Genomic DNA, 21,695 nt, shown 5'->3' with positions numbered 1-21,695 from the left:
GATTTTTAAGTTCGGGAAAGCGGGTGAAGTATTAAGAGTTTTCTTTTTCTTATATTATTTTCTTGAATTACTCACTTTATTAACATCAACAGATGTTTGAACTTTAAGTTCGGGAAGCAAGGAAGGTCTTTGATGAACTTTGAGTATATTCATGTAAACGTATAATAAACCTTCTAAAGCCCACATCTAAAATGATATGGGCCTTCTAATTCGATGGTGCCATTTTGACGGGGGCGGATCTAAAAAGTTAATTTGTTGGCGTAAAATTATAATAAAAATTAATAATTTATAAAATTGGCCTAATGTCAAAAATTTCTTTTCTAATTTACCCCAATTCCAAGAAAATTTTCTAAAAAATTAGTGTGAAAATAAATAAATAAATATATTTTTTGGGTTGAGCAGGGTCAATTGCTCAAACTAATGTCCATGTATGTAAAAGCTGTCCCCGCTGTAGGCGTCTAGGCCCTTGCCTCTTCATGAAAGAAACGTGAATGGGAAAATAATGTAAATATGGGATTTCAAGTTACACATTATACCTTGTCAAAAAAAAAAAAAAAGTTACACATTATACACATTAATGTGGTTAAGATTATACTTATTAAATCTTCCACCACGAGCATATTTATAGTTAATAACATATTATTTTACTAAGTGGGCTTCCAATCATAATTTGTGGCCATATTAAATTTAGGGACAAGTTAAGATATAATAAATTTTACTACATTACACTGGGTGTGTTTTCTTTGTTTTTTCATCTTTTACCTTGTTCTTAATTTTAATATGGTTAAGTATTCTTGATTAGAAAATTATTTTTATTTCTTGTTTAATAATTGTCAATTACAATAGTTAAAAAAAAAAAAAATAGCACAAAGCTCAATTCAACACTAAATCTAACTTCGATGAAAAAACATTATTAGTCGTTTAGAGCTTGCGTCTCCAACTTCAAATTTTCTTATAAAGATGAATTTTGTACAATTGATGACAATATCCATATCACTCCCATACAATAATAACACAATAAAACTAACCCATAACATGTGTGACTGGAAAAATACACTAACACAACTATCCTAGTATGTCCACCTCTTTTGGACCATTTTGATATGTAAATGTACTATTCCACAAATAAAAGTTTTACAAGTGTGTGCGCCATTAAATAGGGATGGTAATGGGGCAAGTTCGATGAGAGGATCATGATCCCCGCTCTTATTATCAAATTTGTAGCATCACTCACACCCCAAACCTGTTATTTGGGGTTAAATCGGGGATATCCCTGATAATTTCCAAATGTTGTGGCATATGAATTACAAAGAAATTGGCTTTGGATACATGCAATTTATTCAAGTTTCATGCAGGTGTGATCTGCATAACTAATGTCATTTATATACATGCATGGAGGTCCTTTGATGCTACTTCTCTTTATTAATATGTGTTACAGATATTGATGGAAGTATAGGGAATGTGTTTGATGAATTTTAGAATATTCATTGCAGCTTACGATAAGCCTTCTAAGCCCACGTCTTAAATAATAGTGCAAATTGAACCCACGAGCTTTGCAATTTGATGGTGCCTTAGGCCCCCAGCCACTAGCCTCTTCACAAAAGAAATTTGACCCAAAAAATATGTAGACATGGGACTCGAAATTATACATTATTCACATTAATATAGTTTTTTTTTCCCCTATCACAAAAGTATCGAGATGGAAGTATTGAAATAAAATATGGATTCAATGTTGAGGTGGGCGGTGTTGATACTTTTAAAATCTTTGGTCGCGCTTGTATTTTATAATTAAATTACATATTATTTTTCGTTCAATAATTATTAGAGTGCGTTTGGGGCAGCCGCGCAGCTCATATTTTAAAGAATATTTCTCTAAAATAAAAGATGGAGCTGCTTCAAACGCATGTTTAATCAGATCAATTTAACTTAGATGATAATATTCATACGCTCCCATACATAAAAAGACAACAAAAACTAACCATAGCATATATGATCGATAGAGCACAAACACAACTGCCCCAATGTGTCCAGTTTAAGCAATGCAAACATAAATGATAAAAGTAAAACGCATTAACGCGGAACCTCTTTTGGACCGTTTTGATTTGTCAATGTTTTAATCCGTAAACAAAATTTTTCCTATAAAAGAGTATGCCCATAAATAGGATATATAAACTACAAAGAGATTGACTTTTTGAATACGTGCAATTTTTCTTCTATCAACATACGCAACTTCTTATATCTTGACTACTTAATGTCGCTCCACATGTTGCATTTTTTATGGTCCCATGTCCCCATTGACTTTCCACTAAAAATAAAAGAAGAGAGATTTTTTCTTATTACCAGTTGTTTATTGTTGTGATCTGGTGGAGTCTAACGTCCTATTATTTGATGGTGATTTGTCACAATTCAAGTATTTGAAATCAGAACGAGTTAGATTTGTTTGTATATACTTGAAAGAAAAATTATTTCTCACTCAAGCATTTGGAGTACTTCCCACTTCGAGAAGAGAAGTAATTTAACATCTGCCTATTGAATCGTTCCTAACTAATATCATTGAATCTTAAAATTTATCTAAATGTTGACAATTTCCATATTGTCATTTCCACGTACTTTCATTTGCATAATTCCCATCTTTTATGCTCATGTTTTTATCATTTCCACGTTCTTTCTGAAGTTCACGAGTCTTCACGGCTCATTGGTTCCATAGCTTCTGCAGCTTCCTCATCATTTCTAAAGTTCATACCTCTGCATGGCTCTAGCTTCTGAAGCTTCCTCAGTGAAGCTTCCTCAGAGGAAAAATCAAAGGCAGTACTATAGTTTATGGAGAAAATTCCTAATACGATGAACTGCCTTTGACCAGAAGATGATAGAATAACAGTAAGATTTCTTCTAGGTGCTCCTTCCCCCATTAATCTTTGTTTTGCAAAATTACAATAGACAATGTTTTTTTTTGTCATAAAAAAAAAAAAACAATCATTCTTTCCACCATTACCAAAGATCAAATTCTTTGTTATTGAGTTGCTTTGTTGGTTGGTTTTCATTTCATTTCTTTTCCTTTTTATTTCTTTTGAATGAAAAGATACAAAAGCTGAAGCAAAAGCTTCACCAGTTTCTCTTTCACAATAATTATGTGGACAAAATTTCTAACATACAGGCACAAAAGTGAACTGGCAAAAGTGGCCCTCCCAGCCCCAGGCAATGCCTGTATGAAAAAGTTAACAATTATAGGTCAATAAATAACTTGCCCATTATGCGCACATTGGGGATTCTGAGTGGTTAAATCTTTGACAATCTTGATTGGGCAATTATATCGATCTCCACAAGATCAAAAAGAATGCAATATAACATAACCAACTCATCATAGCAGTTTATAAGCTTGTAACGGCAGCAGCTTATAAAAGGCAAGTAAACTCACAAGAGCAATATTAAGAACATGGAAGCTAGATAATTTGGAGCCAAAAATAACTTTCGAAAACATGTTGCCAGGAAATAGCATTCATAATGACAACTCAGCTCCTGACAGCAGAAATGCCATTCGAGCACCCTTGAAAACTCAGAAATTTAAGTGCAATATTAATGACCTGATATCCAACAACATAAACCCAGCTCATTGTGTGTCCTACGCTGAATGATTTCAGTCACCATTAAAATCTCATACGCATGAATTGGGTCCCAAGAAGAGCGAAGGTAAAATTGCTCAAGATTAATCGGTGTCACATTTTTTTCCGACAAAGCAAGTTGATGTTCGATGTTATGGATCCATAATAACATTATATGGTCAGTTTATAGCATGTTATGAGTACATCCTTCCAAATATACACAACTTAAAAAAGAACAATCCAGCGTATCTTACCCATTTTAGTAACAAACCATAAATGGTTCAATAGTTGAAATAAAAACCCCATTTATCATGTTATAATGAGATTAAGCTTAGCGCATTAATTAAATATCTCAGTACAATCAAAACAGAGCTTAAGTTCTGAGTTACTGCTGCCACGATCCAAGCATTAATATCACAAAACAAAAATCAAACTGAAAATGGAAAGTTTTCTGCACTGCAACAAGCCAATAATGCATCACTCCGAAACCAATCTTCAATCTTTACTCAGCTCATGGTAACATAAGCATATACAAGATTACTAAAACAGGAAAATAAATATAAAAACTTAAGGCCAGAGACATAGTCATAATAAACAGAAAATTTCCTTTTCGAGTAAACATCATCGAAGGACAAGATTGATTCATTTCATTGATTGAAAGTTGATCATCATCCATCATAATTCCCCCATTATAAATCCATAACCCGGATTAACTAACTTTTACCCTTCCTCCCCTAAGAATCAAATCCATAATTAATCCCATCATATCAAACAAGAATATTCAGCAAAAATACCAAAATCCCAAATTTTTCTCCAAAAAAAGAAGCATAAAAAACTAAGAACTAAGAGGGCGAGGAGGCGGCAAAATTTGCCGGAGATTCTGATTCACCTGATTCTGCCCTGCTCTCAATATAAACGGATGCTGCAACAACTGCGCAGCCGGCCACCTGCTATGCGGGTCTTTCTGCAAACAACGCGAAATAAAATCCCTAAACTCCCTCGATGCCATTTCAGGTGCCTCCGGTGGCTGGGCGAAACATATTGCAAACATCAAACTCGCCCAATCCCCTTGCCTCCCCACCGCAAACGGAAACCTCCCTAGATAAAACTCCAATATACTCACCCCTAAGCTCCATATATCCCCTGCATATCCATCGTATTTCCCATGATTCAAATCGGTGTTAATCCTCTCAGGACTCATATAAGCTATGGTCCCTACGGCTGAATTGCAGGGATCCATCGTCTGTGCTAAGATCCTACTAACCCCAAAATCCGCAATTTTCACATTTTTGCTAGAATTTATTAACAAATTTGAGGGCTTAATATCACGGTGTACGATTTTTCGTTTGTGTAAATACGCTAATCCACTTAATACTTGTCTAGCTAAATCAGATAATATGTGCTCCTGTCTTATGTGGGCCCCTTCTAGGGATCCACCGTCCATGTACTCTAACAGGACCTCTATCTCGCCGTTACGGTCGTACATGTCGTGACACTTAACGACGTTAGGGTGATTAACGTCGCGGAGGATCTCGATTTCACGGCAGATCTGAGATCTGACGGAGTCCTCGTGGTTACCGTATATTACCTTGAGCGCGAACACGCGCGACGTCGGCGGGTGGACGACTCTCCAGACCGTGCCGCCGCTGCCGCTGCCGATTCGGTTTCCTTTCTGGAGCTCAGCCGGGTTGATGAGCTGGTGCCGGTTCTGGTGGTTGTTCTGAGTTTGGTTTTGCTGCTGCTGGTGAGGGTGGTGGTTCTGGTGGCTCGTCGACTGACCGGAGGAAGAGGACGAGTTTGACGTCGGCGGTAACGGAAGGGGGACGGCCAAGGATGGGTCCCGCTGCGGGATTGGCAGCGTGAGGTCCGGTCTCCGGCGTTGACCTCTGCGATTGGCCAATGATGACGACGGAGAGGAGGACGAGGAAGAGGACGAGGAGGATAAGCCGCTCGGCGGCGGCGGTAGAACAGGTCTCATCGATGATTACGCCGGCTAGTCTCGGTGTAAAACGGAGTTGAAGGTGAATTTGTTTTAAATTTTTTTTTTTAATGAAAGAAAGGTTGAATTTTTTTCACGCAAGAAATGATCATTGGATTGGAAGATGTAATGAGATTTTCGGTGGTTTGATTTTGTTGTTAAGAATCCATACCAAGGCTTTTGTTTGTTTCGAAGGAAAAATGGAGAGAGAAAGTTCTCGAAAGAGAAGAAAAAGGCCAAGAAAGGGGCCGAGAAAATAGAGTTTTTGCCTGGGGAAATAACTTTTGGTTCCCTTTATTTTTGGTACAATAACATATATTAAGTCACATTGTGCATTATTTGTATTTGCATCCATACTAAGGGTGCCAACCGGCAAGGCAATATATATATATATATATATATTATATTTAAACGAATCTGAATGAGATTCGATTGGTTTATTTATTCTATTGAATAGATTAAACTAATTAAAATCAATATTTATTTATTGCACTAATTATATTTGAATATGTTAAATTTTACTTTATTTTGTTTATGATTATTAGAGATTTGATTTGTAAATTCGTTTTGTCACTCTTAAATTAAATTTTGTTAAGACATTCTTTATTTTTAATTGGCGAATCCATTAATAAAGTGATTAAGTGCTTGTTTAGTATACATTATCTAATAGCCATAAGTGTTTATTTAATCTTATAAGTTTTTATTATAATTTTTTTAATGTTAAAAAGTTTTTTAAAATATTAAAATATTTACAATGAGTAATGATATAGCCACAAACTCTTATACAAATTTATTTTATACAAACTAATGTGGCATTAATTTATTAGTTGAATTAAACATCTCTTGCCCCACATAATTTATTTCTATTATTTTATATTGTCATTCAATCAATGAATTAATACCATATCAGTTTGTACAAGATAAGTTTGTCTAAAATTTGTGACTGTATCATCACTCATTTACAATATACTCTACTTATTTAACAATCTCATTTTATTCTTTTCATAATATAACTTTAAAAACTTATCTATTAAAATAATTTAATAAATTTTTAATAAAAAAATCTTATTGACAATCAAACAACTAAAGTTTTTTAGATGAAATTTTATTTGTAAAAGTTCTACTGTCAAAAATTCTAATTAAATAAATTTTACTTGAAAAACTATACTAAACGGAGCCTAAAATTCTTTTAAGAACTTATCCATAAAATCCTACATTTGATGTTAACAAAAGTCCATAATTTGAGTCTTACAATTTCCTAAACAACGTAGAGAATAACGTTAAATACTTAGGGATTACATCAAAACAATGAAAAGTTATTTGGCTTCATGTGATTTTCTTAAAAACTAGGTACCAATTTTTTTGCATGATTTGATTTTTTTTTTTTTTTAAAGGAAGGAATTATTATTATTTTTTAAAAATGTTTTGGTAATAATGTAACGTTAGATTGATTGAGATTTCTGAAGTTGCAAAAGAGAGAGGGAATCAAGATTTTAAAGAGAAAATATTTTCACGCGCTCTACGTTTGCTGTGACGCACGTGCCAATGAAGATAGGGGCAGGGGCGCGTATGATTGTAATTATTGCTGAGTGCGTGCTGGGATTGTGTCCCGTTTGAGCATATCTGGTGGAAATTTAAGACAGTGCTTGGGGCATTGTACCTTTTTTTAATATTTTTTAAGGGGTTTGCTTTAAAATTCAATTTATTTATTATTATTATTTTAATTGACTTCACTGAAATCAAAACGCAGAAAAATTACTAAAATTTACCTACTAAATGAATTTCCATTTAATAATATATTATGACTTTCGTTTTTTAAAAAAGAAAAAGAAAAAGAAAATTCAATTATCTTTTTTTTTCCTTTAAAATTCTCAACAAAAACATAAATTAGTTATCATTAATTAGCTAAAAAATCCCATGTTTTGTAAAATGCTGACATTTGTAATTAGATTTTTTATTTATCTAAACATTATAATATGTTCAAATTTTGTTATAAATTTTAATCCTGATGATTAACATCATTTAAATTAATTACTAGAATAAATAAATAAATAGATATATGTAAATATCCGATAATTTGGGATATTAAAGAGGATGCAACAAACACTTTGCAAACCAGCAAAGGTGGGAATTGGATTTTATATAAATTTAGAAAATTTTATTATTTTTAAAGTGATCCAATAAGAAATCAAAAAAGTCAATAAAATTAATATAAAAAAATAGTTATGCGATCAGTGCATCAACTATAAAATATTATAATTATGTTACATCAATTTATTCGAATCGTATCATTTATCATGTACAATTGGCATAAGTTATATTTAATGTAACCATCTCATAATTTTTTTTTCAATTTTTTTCGTTAATTGTATTATGATGAAAATTTTATTGTTATAAGACGCATCACTCATCCAAAAAATTTGGGATGTGATTAGAATATCCTATTAGAATTTATTAACTTTTGTTTATTTACACTGAAGATGTCTAGATTATGGATTTACAGATTTTGTATAGAATTACTAAATTCTTTTTCTTTTTTTTTTTTTGGTAAAATCATGTGAGATGTACATAAATAGAGTAAAGCTAACGACACTTAAAAAAAAAAATTATAAAAACTAATGTCATGTAAAAATATTAATCATATCGTTTAATTATAAATAATAGACATATAAGCGTACATTGTCATAAGTAATAAAAGTGATACATGTTACTCATAGTCTTTATACACGTAACATACAAAAGAAATTGACCGAATTGCTAAGATTGTCAACGATTTTTTAACAACTTTTCAAATTATTCAGTTGCATATATATATGTATATATGAAAAAACAACTTGGAATACAACATGATCGTAGATATTTTAATTTTGTAAGAAAAAGAAATTTTATTATTATATTTTTAAATATATTTTTGTCATTCAAGGCTTCAACTTATAGTGCTGCAGGAATCTATACTCAAATTGCACAGCAACCCCAGAGCTGGAGGAACCCAGGTCTCACAAGAGGAAGAGATTATTAGACATATATACTACATTGTGAATTTACCAAAAAGCCCCCCACATCATTCTCATTCTAAATCTAAGACTCTCAACTTGCCTCGGATGATTCAGAAATTAGTAAGAACGTGGGGAAAATAGAAAAGGTGTACAAGTTTAAGAATTTCCAGCTTCGTGAATTTTGATGCTGATGTTGTATACGCATTACTCCTTCGCGCAAATTTCAGAATTTGTGAGTAGTTTCCGCAACACTGCCGGCCATGACCTTTCTGCATATTCGCATCTGCCGATATTTTGCTTTGTGGAAGGGTATCGACAGATAATAGCTGGCAGTGGATCCTGATCAATCATCTGTATCAAATGTCACACAAGTAGACAACCAATTAACAAGTTGAATCTCGTATTTTATTTTAATTGGCAAATTATATTGCATCTTTGATTCAGTGTGTAATGTTCTTTTTTTTTTTCAACAACTCACCATTTGAAAGATCGACATGGACGTAAAAGCTTGCTGCAACGATGAGATAGCCTAGAATAAGCATTAATCCTTTGAAATAGTTTGACGTCCCTTCCTGCAACAAGTAAGGCAGTGACAGAGAAGTCATTCGTAATTAAAAAATTTGTGCGATGTAGCAATTAAACAATAATAAAATTGCAAGTAACAAGAAGATTATTGATTGGAGTTGGGGATTAAAACTAGACAGAGCGAGAAACCTGCAACATAAATGCCACCACTAGCACAGCGATAAAGAGCGAAGCAGTCTCAAAGAGTTGAAAATTCAAGTCCATCGGCTGTCCCATGAACCATCCAACGACTACACAGAAGGGAATCTACAATTATAAAGCACTTAAATCATTAGACTATACAATTAAAGGAAAAGCAATCACCTGCAGCGATTTTAAGTACTTGTCTATAAACAGGTTCCACAAAGTTTAGTTAATCACAACTTAAGGTCATTTCTCTATCAGGAAATTGCTATTGAAGGTTGATAATGCTGCTATGATCTCGCTGAAACTCAATAACTGTCGTAAGATCTTACCACAAACATTGATATCTGTGTAGATGATCCAATTGCAACTCCAATTGTGATGTCCTAGAGGAAAATTGAGTCCAATCAATCATTCATAAACAATTAGCAAATTAAGCCATGTAAAATGCACTCACAAGCTTATCCTTCATGGCAAACATGATTGCACTTCCATGCTCAGTAGCATTTCCCACAATTGGAAGAAGAATGACACTGATAAAGGAGACCGGCATGTTCCAAGAGTCGGATGCTCCCTGAAAGGAAACCAAGACCACAATTATACATGTGACTTTTAAGACCTCTTAGAGACGTACCCATAAAACATCTGAAGAAAAGCAAAGAGGGACTAAGAAGAAGAAAAAGAAGGAGGCATATGTCTCACTTAAATGATTAGATAAAATCTAAAGAGCACCCCTGAAGGGACAAAGAACTAGTCTATCAACGTTTCCCTGGAATTGACTTAAATGGCTAGCTTGTACAGAATTTGAATGAAAATGCTGCTTGTCCGGCATTAGTCTTCTAGAATTCAATTGAACTACTCTCTTCAGCTCACAAACAGGGTGCAAATAAAGATTGCACTTTTACTTTCTTTCCTAAAGTCCGTATCCACCTCAAGAAATTATATCTATTCCTATATCTCAATCCTACACTTGTAGATATGAAACCCTGTAAATAATTAGGGAAAATGGTTGGTTGGATTGATTGTTCAAAAGAAACTTCAACCAGCAATGCAAAAACCTCCTAAGTGAACCAGTTGTAAAGGAATGCCAGGATGAAAACACAGCAGGAACTTTTGGAACAAAAACAACTCAGATCCGCACAGAAATCCCAAACAGAATTAATTACAAAAGGTTTTTCGCCATGAAACCATTGCAACCTCCTAATTATAGTGAATCCACCAGAAAGATAGTTCTCATTCTTTGTAAATTTCTTGCTGAAGGAAGGAATTCTTTGGACTAACAAATTAAGATGCCACACCAAATTTGCTGTCGAGGAAGTGAAGTTTTTTTGAGAAGTGTGATTTATGAAGCCATGAAATTGAGAAGATTTCAGGATAAAAGAGGGGATCAAATAGGAAGAGTGAAGCCACAGGAGAAGAATAACATAACACATGAAATAAAAACCCTCAGTCCTAACCTAATGCCCAAATACAGTAAGGTTCAGAATGTAACATGGATGAACTTTCACCTGAATTTTCTGTACTAAAGGAAACATTAATTGAGGTAAAAATTTGCATAACGCATACTGCAAACAGATATTACAGTAGACATTACCTGGATAGCATCTACAAGATATCCAGACAATAGAGAGACCCAAATAGTCAAAATAGCAAGCCAGGCAATTGCTTCCCATTGTGTAAGTTCAGGAGCCTCTTCTTCATCAGAATCTCCACCATCACCTCTCTCCTGCAACCATTGCAAAGGATTGCTAATTTAAGATATATCTTAGGCCTAAAATGTTATAATAAAGTGACAAGACATCAAAAACAGATCCAAGTGTAAAAAATCAATAGCAATAACAGGACAGTTAATATAAATGATGAATTACAACAAAATGCGATGATAAAATCCAAGGACACTATTCTTGTCATAGGCAATGGGAGATAAATTCATAATAGCTGATTAACCATTCGATTCAAAAGTTTAAGCTTTTACGTAAGGGCCCAAGAATCGATATTCATGCTCTTACATGCTCCTAACGAAGAAAGACGTGTGGATCAAACACAGCTAAACAAACAAACACAACAGCAACTTACTATAATTCAATTGATATAGTCATGGATTTGAATGCAAGATCTCTTCATCAAATTGGCTTTAATGTCACATGACGTTAAAACTTGAGCCAAAAGCTTAAGCTCACAAGTAAGGGCTAAACAGTAGTACTTAGAGCTAACAAAGATTATGAACTATTGCTGGTTTCTTAACAGCACAGCAGCCATGACAGTATATGATACCCTCCATAAATTCTGATGAGAAACAACACTGCATAGTACAATAAAGAGATTTTATTTCAAGGAGGAGATCAAACAACATATTAAATAGTTTGTACTCCTCTTTTCAGCAACATGACATCACGCCTTCTCGGTGAAATCAGAATCTTGAAGAAAAGCATTTAAACTTAAAAACTAGCTTACAATCATGATCCAAGGGGACAAATGGGAAATGAAAAAGCCAAAAGGCTATCAAATGGATGCTCAATTCAACAATCATGCTTGATCCACGAAATGCTCAAGGAGGAAAAGAACTAACCTCGTCAAAAGGATTATATAGATTAACTTGACTTTTTAGTTGAAAGAAAAGGTAGCTAGCATATGCAATTAGCATCACGCAGCTGCTAAATCTTGAAAGTGCAAGCTCTGACTTGCCAAAATGGACTTCAGTGCGTGTGAAATGAAGCACAGCTGGAAACATTATCCCCATTACAGCCATCAAAAGCAATCCAGAGTTCACCACAGCAGATGCCTATTGAGAAGGTAGTTCCATTACAATGAAAATTATACTACATCAGGTTGAAAGAAGTGAAGATGAGGTCACTTCTTACCTTATTGAAGACCTGAACCTTCTTATGGTGAATGATTCCCCCAATGAAGAAGGAGCATCCAAGCACTAACAGCATATTCGACAAGATGGATCCCAACAGTGATTGCTGAACGACCCTTATCATCCCGTTATTCAACGCATATATCGATATTATCATTTCTGTTGCATTGCCAAATGTGGCATTCAGAAGTCCCCCAACTGCAGATGCCAAAAAAGATGTTGTCCAGAAAATCAAGATAAAAGCAACTAGGTAATATGAGGAGGTTCAAAATCGTCCTACTATGGAATATGCTCGAGCACCTAGCATATGCAATTCCTTCTGCCTTCATACACCACTTAACCAAAATAGTAAAGATTATAATTATTACCTGTTGGCCCAGTGTAAAAGGCAAGCTGTCTGCACCACAATTGTAAGAAAATCAGTATTAGGATTATTCAGAGCCAAAGAGTAGAGAAATAAAATATAATGATGACAGATTTGATAGACAAGCCAATGCTTACTCAGTCGCAAAACCCAAACGCTCTGCCAAAGGTGTAATGCCCAATAAGCTGAAGAAAAAGACCCATTCCTAAAATATAGTAACTATCAAACAATTACAAAAATGAAATCATAGTTAACTAGTGAGGCATGGGATTTGAAGATATTTGATGTTCAAATGTCCATAGAATTTTTAAAAGCTCATCTAATAGCCATCAATAATATCAGAAAATCAACAAAACTCTTCAGAAAAGATAAATAAAAATATGTTATTATTTATTATTTCTTCTACTTATTTCTGCATCTCACTCATGAAATTTTCAATTTAAGAAAATCCATTAACAGATATAATCAAAAGTTGTGCTGTGCTTACATGCTTTTCAGTAACATAATGCAGCAATATCACTAATGGACCGAAAGGTAACAACACATTGATCTTTGATTTAAATATAACAGTGTGGATACTACTTAGAGGTCCCATTCGTATTTGCTTAAAAACCCTTGAGTTGGCCATATCTGCATGTGGATAGGCATGAGTTGTCTCAGAATCAAAAGCATGCACTTTCCTCATAACTGGTGTTGAGCTGAAAGGGATTTCCTCGTCAGAGTCAAGGTCAATCTTCTGCTCTATAGGCCCCATCTGCATGCATAAATGTTTCACCAGTCAAAGTATAGCTCCAATGGCAAGAGAAATCAATATGGAAGATATTGACATACTGACATACAGTTATTCGCATTTCACCAAGCATCCTACATTCACAAGATTATAATGCCAGCACCAGTTTATACAAATGCTGAAATTGGCTGAACATGCACGAGCATGATCAACACAAGCAAATGTATACTCCGCTATATATAAAATCAGAACAGCCCCCATGCATATCATTACATTAAAGCAATTCCAGTTCATCATATCAACAAAAATAAGCATTACGAAGCATATATGAAAGGCAGTAGACATTAAGTAGCCACTCGGTTTCCTTTATTCCCTCCAACTTTTTTAGTCAAAAAATATTTCTACCATCAAGAAATAACTGAAAGTTAAACTGCTAGAGAGTTTATAAAGCAAAATCCAACAACCGATCCAAATCTAATATTTATGGTGCGTTTACTTCCCGGATTGGGGAATCAGAATTATTGACGGCGTTTACTAAGCAAAATGGAGGTAGAAATTGGAATCGGAATTGTGGGGTCCACCCGAATTTGAAAATGGGGAATGGGAGGTTGATTCTTAGGATCAATCTCCCATTTCCAAGATTGACCATTTTGCCTCCCCACAAAATAAAAAATACCCATTTTGTCCTCAGTTAAAAAATATTATAATTAATTAATATATTATTATAATTAATCAATTAGTATATTATATTAATTAATATATTATTATAATTAATCAATATAATTATTCTAATTATTAATATATTTTGAATTTTTTATCATTATTATTAATGATAAAAAAATTTCCGATTAATTAATATATTAATATATTATTAACAATAATTATTAATAATAATAATTTTTGAATAAATAATCACAATAATTAAAATACAAAATAATAATTATGATAAAGTTCATTAAGTACTTTTTATTCATTTGTTACAAACTTACAATCTAATTCATTCCAATTCCAATTTCAAGACAAAGTAAACATATTAATGGCAATCTAACTCATTCCAATTCGATTTCAATTCCTACAGTTTAAGTAAACAACTTATTCTAATTTTTATCCCGAATCTCATTTTAACCCATTTCCATTCCGGTCCATTTCGAACCTGCAGTGCTTTATTTTTTGGTTTTAACTTTCCCATATTTAAAAAAGAAAATGAACACAAGGGCAATGCCATAAAAAAAAGGGATATTATCATTTTACCACTAAAGTTATTCTGACATATCATGTCAGTTCCACGGTTTGGAGAACATAGCATTTTAGCACCAAACGTTTGCACTGTTATCAATTTACCACCATTCCATTAGAAAAACGTTAATGTTTAACAGAAAATGAGTTAAAAGTCGATTTTACCACCAAGAGAATAAAAGATAATTTTACCTTTTGAAAAGAAAGAAATAATGAACAAAAATAAGATTTAGAAAACAACTAAAAATTGTAATTAATAAAAAATAATGAATAATATGTAGAATTACGATAAACGGCAAAGAACAATTAATAAAAATTTATGTTTCAAAATTAATATTATAACCTATGAAATTCAAGTATTAATCACAACTAAAAATAATAACAATTTATAATAACAATAACAATTAATAAGATTTAGAAAACAATTGAAATTTCTAATTAATAAAAATAATGAAGAATATGCAAAATTATGACAAATAACAAAAATAATAATAATAAATTCTGCTTCAAAATTAATATTATAATCTATGAAATTCAAGTATTAATCACAACTAAAAACAATAACAATTTAATTAAAGGAAAAAATTAATGAGAGAGAGGGGCCAATTTTAGGGTTATCAATATCTTAATTCTCTAATTATTTCCCTTGATTTTTTTTTTACTTTGTTTTATTGTTTATTTTACACTTGCAATAGAGTTTTTTGGCTTCAATAGGAAATATCTTTGATGCCCTTATGATATCAGCAAAACATCAGCAAATTTTTAACTTTTTTAACGGAATGGTGGTAAATTGATAACAGTGCAAACGTTTGATGCTAAAATACTATGTTCGCCAAACCGTGGTACTAATATAATATGCCAGAATAACTTTAGTGGTAAAATGATAATATCAAAAAAAAAAGACACGGAACTTTCAAGAATTACAAAAGCAAAAATATATGGCCAAACAATGACCTAAAATAACATCTCATATCAGTTTTCCTTCAGCAAAATCAGCTATAAGCAAAAATATATGGCCAAACAATGAACTTAAATAACATCTCATATCAGTTTTCCTTCAGCAAAATCAGCTATAACCACCAAAGCAAAAATATATCACAAAAATGAGCTGAAGAATACAAACCCAGATGGGCAAATGATGAATAGAACACGTGGGCACTGCCACTAAAATTAGAAAAAAAAAATTCAAGAATTATCAAATCAAAAATATATTGCCGAAAAAAAAAAGCTAAAATAACATCTCATATCACTTTTCCTTAAACAAAATCAGCTATAACCACCAAAGCAAATATATATTACAAAAAATGAGCTGAAGAATACTAACCCAGATGGGCAACTGACGAATCGAACACAAGGGCAATGCCATAAAAGGGGGGGGGGGGGGAAGGAAAAAAGAACTTTCAAGAATTATCAAAGCAAAAATATATTGCCAAAAAATGAGCTAAAATAACATCTCATATCAGTTTTCCTTCAGCAAAATCAGCTATAAGCACCAAAGCAAAACTATATCACAAAGAATGAGCTAAAGAATACAAACCCAGATAGGCAAATGATGAATATAATTCAATCCACAAAAGCAACAAGTGAGGATTCAAGCCACCGACAACAGAGGGAGAAGAAGGATGAGTTACCGGTGACGGGATGATATATGATCTGAAGATTAGTAGTAAAATGTAGTATCACTATCAGCTGATCTCTGGGGGGCCCGCCAACTCCAGTTTCAGCATATGACGCGGAGTGAACGAGCGACGTGGGTCCCACTAAATTTGTTTTGCTTCATACAAGAAGTTTCTGCGAATGTTCCTGAGCGATTTAGAAGAAGATTCTTTCAAGTAGCAGCGCCTTCTCCATCAAACTCAATTTCCTTTTTTCTTTTCCCTCCCTAAATCTCTTAACTAATAAGTGCTTCTTGCACTCGTGCATTTTTCCTCCAGGAATTAATAAAATAAAATAATATGTAATTTGCTTTTCTGTAAAGATTAGATGATACATTAGATCAAATGTTTAAAGTTTAATATCATCCTGTGATTTTGATTAACGTGAGTTGATTTGTTTATATTTTTTTATTGGAGAAAATCCGTGGTGAGAGATCTTAAATATGGGAATTTATATAATAAATAGGGAAAAAGATATTCAACCCCCAACGTTTAGTAAAATGGATAAAAAACTCCTCAACGTTTAAAAAAGGACTTATAACTTCATTTCTGTTAACAAACACCGTTTGTTTTAACAGTAAATTTATTTTTTATTTTTAATTACTATTATACCCTTATAATAAATATAAATTAATATATTGATTTGAGACATGTCACAATTAATAATTTTTTTAAAACTAAAAATTGAGATACAATTACATTTTTGCCCAAATTATTGGCTATAAATTATACATTTCTAATGATCAAACATTTCATATGTGATTATTATTAATAAAACGAAATTTGATTAAACCCTTTTTCTTTGAGGAATCAAAACCATTACGCTAGATTGACTTGACGACAACACTTATAGTGAGAGATAAAGTTCAACCTGTTCTTTGGAAGAAGTTTTGGTTAGTATCCATGTTCATCGTACTGCAGTTGCTAATTTTCTTTTTTATCTTTTTGTAATTTTTTATTATAAAAATAAATATAAATGATTTCATTATCATGAAAAGAATCTATGTTCAAACATTGAACCAGAATTATACAACTTTTTTTTGGGCTTCTTGGTGTATAAGTTTTGGATTTTTGGGGTTTTGGGTATGTAGGTGGCTGGGTTGTTTCTTGTTTGTCCTGGTACTTCGTTTTGGTGCTGAAAATTAATGATTTTTTTATTAGTTTATTTTGGTTTGAGATGAGTGCTAGTGAATTAGTTAATATTTATTGTACATATGATTAAGGAATCCAGAGTTTTTTTTTTTTAAAACCATACTTTATTGATTTGGTCAAAACTTAAAAGAACGATTCCAACCCACACTAGCTAGATGACAGTTGTTAATTGTGATATATCTCAAATTAATATATTAATTTATTTATTATAAGGGTATAATAGTAATTAAAAATTAAAAATAAATTTATTGTTAAAACAAACGGTATTTATTAACGGAAATGGGATCATAAGTCCTTTCTAAAATGTTGAGAAATTTTTTATCTATTTTCTTAAACGTTGGGGGGTTGAATGTCTTTTTCCTAATAAATAATGTCTCTTAGTGCAAGTGCTGTGCGTGGCCACAGAATTTTGAAAAAGTTGTTAGCCAGTACCCACACCGCTAGTTTGTTCGTTAATTTGGATGGTTAATTACAACTCATAAGGCATATTATCATTTTTACTACCTCATATTTCTTGATATATCATTTTATTACAAAAATATTTTGACAATTACTTTTTTTTTCCATGTAGTGTTTTAATTTTTATTATTTCATCATCAAACAGCTAAAGTTAACAAAAATTATAATAAAATTATATTTTACCTCCAAGCTGTCTAAGCATAATTTAACCCTCTAAATTGAAAAAAATAAAAAAAAATTAATTATATACAAAGAAATAATACTTTATCAATTTATTATTTGATGTATCTAAAATAATTAATTGATAAAATGATAAATATTATAACTTGCGAAATTCTTAAAATATTGAATATACTGAAATTCCTAAAATAATCCTATGACATAAGTAATTTATTGATGAAGTTAACAATTTGGTGGTAAAATGATAAAAACTGAAATATTAAGTAAGAAAAAACTATTGTTAGAAATCTTTGTTGATAAAATGATATGTCAGAAAATATTAAGTGGTAAAATAATAACATTTCTAATTATAATTGACTATTGAATGTAAATATCTCATCTAATGTCATTGAAAAATACAAATAACTTGGGAACTATTTTCATGAGATTCGAGCATTTATGTTTTTTTTTTTAACAAGAGAAGATTTTGTTAATCGTAAGATGATTACTTATGATTTTCATCATATAATTTTGATTAATCGTGAGCTGATTTGTTTTAGCAATTGAAAATGAAAACAGTTAATGTAAAACCCACAGTTCACTCCTACAATATTTCAGTCCACAATCACTCGTCAATGAACAAAACGGCATGAGTAGAGGCATTAGAAGACCTACATATGCACAATTTTCTGTAGAAAACACAACAATCCAGTCCTTAGAGACTAAAGAGTACTTAGGCCGCAGGTGCCGCCAGACCTCCAGTTTGCTCGACCCTCTCTCTTATAATTGCCCGGAGAGCGTACACCTCGAAAATTAATTCAAGGGTAGCAAAGTCACGGCGTTGATAGCGATAGAAAAAAGAGTTCACTTCATCCAACATGTGGACCGGCACAAACATCCTGTGCTGTTCTGTGAGTATAAAGGTGTGCTCTGTGAGATCATTTTTCCTAACTCGCCATATCCCTCCCGCCATGAGGTATTTGAAGTCCCGAAGGTTCCACGAGCGGAAGCTAACAATTCTGACCCACTGATCAGCGGCTGCGGTTGTGACCGCCTCTTCTCCTCTTTCTTCTAGTTGAATTGAAATGTGACAAGCACAGGCGCCACACTGAAAGAACAAAGAAAATGAGTAAATAAAACGGTTTTTATGTCACGTTTAGTATTATGACAATAGCAAAAGAAACCATTCTCACGTTTGAATTGAAATCCCTGTTTCTTGACCAGTTCATAGGTTGGTGTATCCCATATCCACACCGTAAACAACTTGATTACATGCAAAAGAAACTAACAAAAACATTGAAATCACATCAAAAAAGGGTAGAATACAACTTACCTCTAAAGGATAGTAAAAGAAACTGTTAATGGGTGGATCATCTGGAAAAAGAGAAGCACATCAACGTAGAACAGCGTTTATGCTGATGTCAAATAGTCTTCCCTTATCTGCCTGATCGTTCAAGAACATCCTCGGATGCTCCAACCTATATTCTTTTTGAGGAGGCTGAAACCTCTCCCAAATCCTGTAGTTCGGAGATCTGTCTCTTTTCTTTCCTGTGATTCCATTAGAACCAGGATTCAAACCACTCTCAGTTCCTCCATTTGAAGACACACCACTTGTACACCATATAACTCCAATAGATGGAATAAAGTAGTTTACAGCTCCACAGATATTGGCAATTAGAGTGAAAAACATTGGGGGAGCTGACGAAGTAAAATCTGAACCATCTAAGTCAGCTGATGACGATGGAAATTCAACATAGGAAGCTGAGCCAGAGGGTGTTTTTATTGTTGATGAAATGTTTCCGCATTTTGATGTCTGTAGATTTTGGCGACAGTTAAAGAATTTGCAGTGGAGTACTGCAATGCCACTTCCACCTGAAACAACAAATAAAGGAGAAAAACATTATATTACTCACAGTAGACATTTCAACAGCAAGGAGGCTGGCAATAACCACAATCACATGGCAAAACTAGTTATTATCATAAAATTGATCCATAACAAGGTTGGAAATCTAAGAAATCCCTGAACAAATTTACATGAATATTTATGAAATCCAATACTCGGATCAGGGTATCACAAGCACAAACTGATTGGTAGAGTGATGTGAACCTCACAAAGATAAAATCGCCAATCAAGAATCAACTGATACATTTTAAGCAGAAAAGTCATAATACTGGAAGTAAGATCAAGAGGCAAAATTTTGATCCTTCAACGAGAGGAACTCCTCTCTACTTGGCAACAAAACTTTTGTTCATTATATGCAAGAGGCCCCTTCTGTTATCTGGGCTCTAGGCTGAGTGGTTCTCGAAATGCTTACTGGAAGGCAAGCTTGGGTTGTGACTCAAATGAGAAGGAAAATAAGACACCTCTACTAGGCTGAAGTATAGTATTAGGCTCAGTTTTGCAGAAATCTTATCAAATTATGAGCCAAAGAGGTCAGAAATAAACTATCATTCAATCATTTCTAATGCAGAAATTGCCAAAAAAATGCAGCAGTAAATGCAATACAAACCCAAATTAGAAATTTATTTTTTCATGAAAGACCTATATAAAAGAGAGTAATAAATTATGAAATATATACCTATCAGAGTCACAAATTCTCTTGAATCAACCCACATGATGCAGAAGTTACATGATGCAGAAGTTGCAAGAATTTCAGAGAGACTCGAATTTTGTTATATCTGCAAAAGCAAGCCTACTGTCCCTTCTTCCAGTATCCAGTGGATAGAATTGACCTCCAGCCTAAATTCAAGGAATAATGATTATCTTTACGTATTATATAAAGATAATAGACAAAGCCTGATTTGAAAAAATTCAGTGGTCGTAGTTACATGAGAGAGGAATTTACCAGAACAACACCTTCTCTGGCGGCCAAAGCAAGAACCTTCGCACAGGAAACCAGACCAGGGGATATTTCTTTGCGCTCCTCCTTGATTTTGTACATCGAAGCCCTTGAGAGATTCATTGGGAGGGGAGTTTCAGATTGAAATAAAAAGAACCCGAATAATAAAACAATTGTTAAAATCAGATCAAATTGTGACAAAATCAAATAACCTTAGCACAGAAAGACAGCAGAATAAACAAGCTTGTTTGGAGATGCATAACAGTGGATGAGATTAAGTAATTAATAGAAACAGAATCCAATTAGCAAAGAGATAATAAATTATGTTAAAAAGAACTACAAAATTCAACAAAACAAAGAAGAAATATCTAAGAACCGGGCCGAAGTGGAGAAGGATCACAATGAGTACCACCTCGTATTCTGTTTCTTATGATCCGACGTAGGTGGTACTCATTGTGATGAAGTTTAAGACTTTCTTGGAATCGGCGTTTCGGTTATTGAAAGAGATCACGATGCATAGAAGGAACACGAGGAAGCTTACTCTTCGCGTCATCGCTAGTTCGAAGATTGCCATGAGCATTTTCTTTTGTTCTTGGCGGTGGTTTTGGATTCTGTTAATGGAGCTCTGGGTGTGAAGAGTAGCAGAGACAGTATTTGTAAAAGAAGGCCCGACGGATAGTGTGGAAGATCAAAATGGCGGGAAAACGATGTTGTTAATTGACCGGAATGCCCTTAATAACTGAAAGTTTGTTACGGCTGTTTTGAGGGGCGTGTGAGTGAGAGTGGTGGTTTTACGAGAATGCGCTAGAGCGCTGGAGTTTGTTTTTTATTTAACCAATGTGTCGCTGTTTTTAATCATGATTCTCATGAAAGATCAACGGTTGATATCCCATCGATGTTACGAGGACTGTATTTTCCCTCAATTTAATATGCATATCATTGTTAATATATATATGAAA

At 33.2% G+C, this 21,695-nt stretch overlaps 2 protein-coding genes across 4 annotated transcripts; both read right to left on the bottom strand.

Annotated features, from left to right (window-relative positions):
- Positions 1-4,084: 4,084 nt before the first annotated feature.
- On the bottom strand, positions 4,085-5,853 carry LOC18037467 (mitogen-activated protein kinase kinase 5). The gene has a single exon (XM_006427657.2). It carries the CDS (start codon positions 5,575-5,577, stop codon positions 4,435-4,437), a length of 1,143 nt encoding a protein of 380 aa, XP_006427720.1. The 5' UTR covers positions 5,578-5,853; the 3' UTR covers positions 4,085-4,434.
- Positions 5,854-8,508: 2,655 nt separating this feature from the next.
- LOC18037466 (vacuolar cation/proton exchanger 3) lies at positions 8,509-16,337 on the bottom strand. Of its 3 annotated transcripts, none has more exons than XM_006427656.2 (12): positions 16,009-16,337; positions 12,993-13,259; positions 12,643-12,710; positions 12,510-12,538; positions 12,143-12,339; positions 11,851-12,063; positions 10,876-11,007; positions 9,739-9,855; positions 9,614-9,667; positions 9,288-9,404; positions 9,052-9,145; positions 8,509-8,924 (listed from the first exon to the last, which is right to left on the bottom strand). In XM_006427656.2, exons 2-12 carry the CDS (start codon positions 13,257-13,259, stop codon positions 8,917-8,919), a joined length of 1,296 nt encoding a protein of 431 aa, XP_006427719.1. In that variant the 5' UTR covers positions 16,009-16,337; the 3' UTR covers positions 8,509-8,916. The 3 variants fall into 3 exon arrangements, with proteins under 3 accessions (XP_006427719.1, XP_006427716.1, XP_024035764.1); XM_006427653.2 differs by having other exon boundaries at positions 16,103-16,337; XM_024179996.1 differs by lacking the exon at positions 16,009-16,337 and adding an exon at positions 15,595-15,635.
- Between the last annotated feature and the right edge of the window lie 5,358 nt (positions 16,338-21,695).

This window comes from Citrus clementina, unplaced genomic scaffold (genome assembly GCF_000493195.1).
Source record: "Citrus clementina cultivar Clemenules unplaced genomic scaffold, Citrus_clementina_v1.0 scaffold_7, whole genome shotgun sequence".
Classification (NCBI taxonomy): Eukaryota; Viridiplantae; Streptophyta; class Magnoliopsida; order Sapindales; family Rutaceae; genus Citrus; species Citrus x clementina.
Note: the sequence above shows the minus strand (reverse complement) of the source record. Positions and strands in the feature narration are given on the sequence as shown.